Source organism: Mesoplodon mirus (genome assembly GCF_964341445.2).
Source record: "Mesoplodon mirus genome assembly, chromosome: 9".
Classification (NCBI taxonomy): domain Eukaryota; kingdom Metazoa; phylum Chordata; class Mammalia; order Artiodactyla; family Ziphiidae; genus Mesoplodon; species Mesoplodon mirus.
In genome coordinates, this window is record NC_138985.1 from 39,938,982 (window position 1) to 39,946,320 (window position 7,339).

The 7,339-nt window shown below is 39.9% G+C and overlaps 1 protein-coding gene across 1 annotated transcript in view; it reads left to right on the forward strand.

Moving 5' to 3' along the window:
• Positions 1 to 6,191, forward strand: part of IGF2BP3 (insulin like growth factor 2 mRNA binding protein 3) — a gene marked incomplete at its 3' end in the record, with an annotated part of 145,926 nt that extends 139,735 nt beyond the window's left edge. Inside the window, exons 12-15 of the mRNA XM_082632757.1 lie at positions 2,296 to 2,370; positions 4,903 to 5,034; positions 5,690 to 5,803; positions 6,093 to 6,191. Coding sequence (XP_082488883.1) covers positions 2,296 to 2,370; positions 4,903 to 5,034; positions 5,690 to 5,803; positions 6,093 to 6,191 — 420 coding nt within the window. The remainder of the gene's footprint in view (positions 1 to 2,295; positions 2,371 to 4,902; positions 5,035 to 5,689; positions 5,804 to 6,092) is intronic.
• Between the last annotated feature and the right edge of the window lie 1,148 nt (positions 6,192 to 7,339).

The window sequence follows — 7,339 nt, forward strand, 5'->3', positions numbered from 1 at the left end:
TTATGCTAAGAGAAAGAAGACTCAAAAGGCCACATACTGGGGCTTCCCTGGTGGCGCAGTGGTTGAGAGTCCGCCTGCCCATGCAGGAGACATGGGTTTGTGCCCCGGTCTGGCAAGATCCCACATGCCGCGGAGTGGCTAGGCCTGTGAGCCATGGCCCCTGAGCCTGCGCATCTGGAGCCTGTGCTCTGCAACGGGAGAGACCCGTCTACCACCAAAAAAAAAAAAAAAGGCCACATACTGTATGATCCCACTTATATTAAAATTCTGGAAAAGACAGAACTATGGAAATTGAGAAAAAAGAATCAGTGGTTGCTAGGAGGTGGAGGTAGAGGGGTTGAAAACAAAGGCAGCATGAGGAGATTTTGAGTGACAGAAGCTGTTTTTATGTTGATTGTGGTGGTATTTACAACTATGTGTTTGTTACCAAAGGAGTGAGCTTTACTGTATGTAAACTACACAGTTAATAAAAAAGCAAAACACACAGGAAAGCCCTCATATTCTCTCTTGTAGCAAAAGATAACAAAATATGTGAGCAGAAAATGCAGCCAAAATAAATAAATGGGTAAAGGAAAAGACATGATAAAAGACCAAGGGGTGAACTAACTTTACTGTCCTGTTAGTTTCCTGATTACTGAGTTAATCTTTAAAACATGCCCACACATGCAAAAAGAACCTAGCAGCTTTGTTTTGGAAAAACTGCAATGAACATTTCATGAACAAGAAGAATTGAGTATTTAGACATTTGGCTCTTTTTCTTTCTGGCTTTAATGGAGGTTTTATGGTGAGGTTAAAATATTTTTGTTTCCAAAAAGTCTGAAACGTGTAATCTGAAAGATTCATCAGCCCTCCTAACACTTCACTACATTTCCATAATGTAAATTTCCATATATGTACTTACTTTAATAGGCATATATTTGGTATTACCAAATCATAATCATTTGTGTTAACTTACTGGACATTAAGATTGTTCATAATTTATCCTGCACAGGGGTAGACACAGTTCTTTTGGTCAAATTGTCATATATAACCTTATCCTTTAACGCGAGTCTACAGAAGTGGATTTGGTGAGTCACAGGGCATGTGCTTTTTTCAGGCTTTTGAGAGATTGTAGCAATTTGTACTCCTAACCTCAGTGTACAAGTGTCCTCAGCCCCAGCCCTCTATCACCAGTGTTGACAAAGATCCTTTTTAAAAAAACGAAACCTTACTCAGAAAGATGAAGAATGATACCTTCTTTTGGGGTTTCCTGTGAATAATCCTAGGAGTGTGGTCTAAAAGGAAGTAATTATTGGCTTGTTTTACAGACTCAAAATTAGTGCCCAGCAATAAAGTAGGAATAGTATTAATTTGGGTCTAAGTAACAGAAATGTTAGCTTTGAGGGAGGGAGAAAGCATGAGTATTAAAAGTAAAAAACATTGTTTTGATTATGAACGTGTGGGGAAGGGCCTACTAGACTATAAGTAATTGACAGTGATCACACTGAGTGGTAGTTGGGATGGCTTTTATTGTATTTTTTGCTTCCTGTTCTCAGTATTTACTATAGGGAATTGCTTCTTGCACAGCAAATACCTAGCAAAATTTTTTCTTTTAAAACAATTCCTACCAGCCAACTCCCCAAATCTTTCTTACTAGGGGAATGCTGGTTTCCTCTCCCTTCAACAGTCTCTGCAACATTTCCCTAGCCCAGGCTTTTTGTGTGATTTCACACGCTCTGCCAAAATAGCAAAGTCTGAGTTTACTTTTCTTCTGCCAAATTAATGTTAGTTTATTCCATGTTACTCCAGTGAGTGTACTTTGGGGGAATGTACCGATAGCCTTAGACTGGGGAACCTAGCAGTTTCTTGCACATACAGGAGGCCCAGGGTGTTGGGATGCGCGTGGGCCAAGGACCACCCTTTGAGCACCCACTGGTGTAGTGACGAGGAATGTGACGGTGGAGCCAGACCCAGCTCTCCCTCCAGCTTTACTGGCCTGTGTGATCATGGGCCAGGTGACTCACCTTCTCCAGCCTTCGGCCTCTCCCTGAGGCAGGACCTCATCAGGATTAGTGAGGGTTAGGCAGAGGCTGCATCTGGACTTTGACATTAGGGCCAGGCACAGTGTAAGTACACAGTATATGGCAGGAGCCATAACTAATGAATCCACATTAATCACTGCCTCTTTGTAACTACCTTCCAGAAGGCTTTCATTCTACATTTCAGTAAGTCATGTGCAAATGACAGGCTGGTTGGTGTGACATTTCTATTAGTGGCACCTGAAAGTGTCATAACCCGTTACTGGGTCTGTTACAGATCGCTCCAGCTGAAGCACCAGATGCTAAAGTGAGGATGGTGATTATCACTGGGCCACCGGAGGCTCAGTTCAAGGTATGTGCTCTGGATTGTGTGCACAGGTAACAAATGAATGGATGTCTTCTTTTCGCAAACTCCATAACCTGGCTTCTCCTGTAAAAAAAAAAAAAAATCTAATACTCAGTAGAAAGAATCTCTCAATGGAAATTTCTAAGACTAAGAACAGAGTAGAAACATACCGCAAATTACACTTTAAAAATAAACCAAAGCCTTTGTTTAATTTTGAGAGTTCTGTCATGGTTGTTGGTTTTGCCTATCTCCCAAAGGAGAATTTGCTCAATGCCCTGTTAGCGTTTGTGAAGGTGAGACCTTAAGACTGAAATTTGGAAGTCATATGCCTTGCTGTTCTCAAGTTTTTCCTCTTGTCCCAGAGAGGCCTCAACCTTGAATTAAAATGTCCCCGTTTGCTCTTACCCTTGGGTTAACTGTTAGCCCTTGTCCACAGTCGGTCAACAAGCCACTCTAATCTTCTGAATTTTAGAGGTAGAAATGGCAGAACCCTTACAGCATTTGTCCTGGTGTGAACCATTGGTCATACTGGGGTTTGGGGCCTTTGGGGCTGGAATGCCTGCCACTGTGTCCTGAGAGGTGGTGTAGCCGGGTGATAAAGAGCAAGAGACTTGGCAGCCAGGCTGCTGGTTCAAAGCCCAGCTTTACCATTTACCAGTGGTGTGACCTTGGGCGAGTTACTTAGCCTTTCTCCGCCTAGTTCCTCATCTATAAAATCGGGGTTTAAAACACCCACAAAGTTTAAACAAGGTTCTACGGTTTAAACAATATATGAATTGCTTAGAGTAGTGCCTGACACGGAGGAAGTACAACATAAACGTGCTGGGGGGTGGTGCTGAGCAGACTTGGGATGAATCAGACTAAGACCCTGCCAGATCCTCAAGTGCACAAATATATACCTTGGAGTATGTGATTTCTCTCATAAAACTCAGTACGGTGTCTTGTTTGTCATAGGTAAAAGCAGCTACTCAGTTCAGTGCAATTTATCCAAAACCCCTGTCTTATTCCTACCACTTAGCAGCTGTGTTAACAGGATAACTCTTTAACCTTAAGCCTTACTTCTCTTAGCTCTAAAATGTGGCTAAGTTAACAAGTGCCCACTTCTTCCCTCCTTTTAAACCATCACTTTCTTTGACCTCTATTTTTCACTAAAAATCTGAAGTTTTCCCTTCATTGCATGAAGAACAGGAAACAAAAGGAGGTGCTTTGAGATGTGGGGTAGTTGCCTAGCCTCAAACTTGGGTCAAGAAATTTACTTCCTCATGCCAGCCTTGTGGTCCAGGCAGTTCAGATCAAAACTCAGAGATGCTGAAAATTGCTTCCTATCCCAGACTTACAGAGCCAGTCACTTTTAGTATGAAATACTAAAAGACAAATACAAACGTCAATTATGGTCTTATTATTCTATAAATGGAATTAACTATCTTGCAATTTTCATAATGCTTGTATGCTAGGGAATTCAGAGTCTGTTTCCCTGTATCCTCCTATGCCTGTGTTGTTCAGTTGTCTTAAATGGGACATTTTAGAAAAGCTATAATGCTTAAATGTCATTTATGTGATCAGTGATAATTACAAATAAATTATTTTATTTTAGACATCTAAGTAATAGTAAACCTCCTAACCCATATTTTTTCTTAAGAATTCAAGAGCTTGTTTCGGAGGACAATCCGTTGCGTCCTTTGACTGTGTTGATAGCTACATCTGTAGCCTGAGACTTTGAGGATGAATGGAAGATAGGGTGCTAAGATGTACTTTCTTTTGCTGTAAAGTGAACTTATCATTTCTGCACCAATGAAAACGTGTTGGGTACTTTTTTGTTCTCTGCTGTGGCAGCTTGTCAGATGAAACCAACTCTGACTTCTTTCTCCTTTGGTGTATACCAGGGCAAGTTAATGGTTGTACTAATAGGAGAGGTTTATTATGTATAACTTCTAGTTGTATGCAGCAAGTGACAGGATGTGTTTGACTATAACTGTCAGATGTGTATGTTAACTTGATTTTGTAGCCTTAGTCGAAGTAGAAACCATCTGGCTAAGATGAAGAAATGTTTAACTAGAAAATTCCTTGCTGGCCCATTTAGACAGCGGCTTAGCTTCTTGTGAGCCTCGCATAGGTGGCTCTGTAGTTCCTCTGCAGTCCCCTTTACTCAAGAAAAACACAGTTACTATCTTATTGCCAGCAGGAGAGGTTTTACCTTTCAAGACTGGAGAGCAAATGGTCATTTGTAAAAATTTATTTATTTTAGTTACGCTGACTGCTAACTTATTGCCTTTAACCGTTTTTGTCAGAAGAATATGGTTTAATCTTATTTCATCAATCATTCAATTGCCTCATCTGTGATGTACAGTTATTATTGTTGTCAACCTTTTCTAGGACTTCCTTACTTTTCCACCTCTTGTGCAACGTTCCACAATCTATCAAATGCAGATGTATCACTGCAAAGGTCTGTTCCAGTGGATCCGGGCCATCATTAAAGTTAATGGACCTTTTTGCGTTTCCTACATGAATGACACTGATGAGATATGTTCTCATCTGTAGGCTCAGGGAAGAATTTATGGAAAAATTAAAGAAGAAAACTTTGTTAGTCCTAAAGAAGAGGTGAAACTTGAAGCTCACATCAGAGTGCCATCCTTTGCTGCTGGCAGAGTTATTGGAAAAGGAGGCAAAACGGCAAGTACTTCAGCAAAACCTGTGCAGTGGTATGAAAGGGAAAGCGTTGAAAGGTACTTAGGAGTTCCAAGTCCCTAAATTTTGGCTAACTTATAAAAAGCAGGACCGTCTGGGCCAAGGTTTGGAGAAGACTGCCTTCTGTTCCTCCTGAGTGTTGGTGTCAGCTACCAGTGAAAGCAGAGCGTCTCTTTCAGACCACTTCGTATGGGAGAACTGTCTCATATTTATAAGGGGCATTTTGCATTTTCTGTTGATATACATCAGCTTTTTACTTTTATTGTGCAAACACTTAATGACATGAAAAGAAACTTCAAAAAATTTCATCTACATTTATAACTTATACCTCTGTAACTGAAAAAAGCAAATGGTTTCCAGTTTCTAACACATAAAACTTCCAAGTCATTTTCAAAGCTATTTACAATTTAACTTATGCAACTGTGGGCGAGTCAGTTTCTTTCACTAAGGCTTAGTTTTAATTATCTTGAAATGGGGATAATACTGATAAACTGATATAATTATTAGTATTATGAGATGAGATTATAAATATAAAGCCAAAGCTCAGTATTTTGGTACAGAGTAAGGAAATGGTCATTTAAAAAAAAAAAAAAAAAGGAGAACAACTCCACTTAACATGATTTGTATTTATCTCCTTCAGGTGAATGAGCTCCAGAATTTGTCAAGTGCAGAAGTTGTTGTCCCTCGTGACCAGACGCCTGATGAGAATGACCAAGTGGTCGTCAAAATAACTGGTCACTTCTATGCTTGCCAGGCAAGTGGGCTCTAGTGTGATAAGTGAGCTCTTCTGCTGCTTTCTTCTTCCTGAGTGATCCTCCTCCCACGCGTGTCCCCATGTCATATAAATATTTCAGGCTGCTTGGTGCTTAACACTTTTAATCCCCCTTTTAGCAGGTGATTTCAGAGACTCTGCTAGGAAACTAATAAGTATGTATCTTTAATCTTCAAATAAATTTCAATTTGAAGTTGTTGCAGTGGAAGAGTAACTTAACTTTTGGTCATACCTGATCAGGTGTAAATTTCAAAGCTCTCTCCTACTGCAGGTTGCCCAGAGAAAAATTCAGGAAATTCTGACTCAGGTAAAGCAGCACCAACAGCAGAAAGCTCTGCAAAGCGGACCACCTCAGTCGAGACGGAAGTGAAGGCTCAGGAGACGGCCCGCCGCAGAGGCAGATGCCAAACCAAAGACAGACTGCTTAACCAACAGATGGGCGCTGAACCCCTATCCAGAGTCACATGCACAAGTTTCTACCTAGCCGGTTGTTTCTGAGGACCAGGCAACTTTCGAACTCCTGTCTCTGTGAGAATGTATACTTTATGCTCTCTGAAATGTATGACACCCAGCTTTAAAAAAAGAAAAAAATTAGGGGGTGAGGGAGGGAAAGAGAGGAGCTCTGCACTTCCCTTTTGTTGTACTCTCAGTATAACAAATATTCTAATTTTTCTTAATATTCATTCCCCCATAATGCCAGAAATTGGCTTAATGGTGCATTTACTAAATTCATCAAATAAATAAAGATAGATTGCTCCTATGTCCAATTATTAAAATTGGATCAGAATAGAATTATTACAAGAACTTAAATGTTAAGCTGTTAGCATAGAAAAACTGTTCTCAGTTTTATCTAACACTAACACAAATAACCTAAGGGAAGTGCTGAATGGTGTTGGCAGGGGTATTAAATGTGCATTTTTACTCAACTACCTCAGGTATTCAGTAATGCAATGAAAGCAAAATTGTTTTGTTTTTTTCTGAAAATTTTATATACTTTATAAAGATAAGTCCAACTGTTTTTTAAAAAATAAAATTAGCTAACAGGCAAATAACTGAGAAAAAAATTTTACTTCTGGCTGGTGACAGTAAAGCTGGAAAATTAATTTCAGGTTTTTTGAGGCTTTTGACAGTTATTAGTTGGAAAATCCAGTAAATGTTCAGTGATACGGAGCAGTGCCTATATTTGGAGAGCAGCAAATACCATTTATTTTTTTGTTTATGGTAGGGAAGTTTTTGATGGTACTAACAGAGCAAAGTGGCTGCAGGAGGTTTTGGAACGGCTAGTTTTAATAAATGGCTTCAGGAGACTTCAGGGTTTTTTTGTTTGGCTATGTGATTGAATGCATAAATGCTTTGTGCTTTTGACTATCACTACCTAAAGCAAGTGTATCTATGGAGACATGCAGCTCCTGTGAACTTTAAATTGACTGGCAAGAAGAAAGCTTCAGCTTGCCTTACAGGATGCTTAGTTTGCCAATATATTTCAGACCAGTTGGTCTATGCTTGGAGCAGACCCCA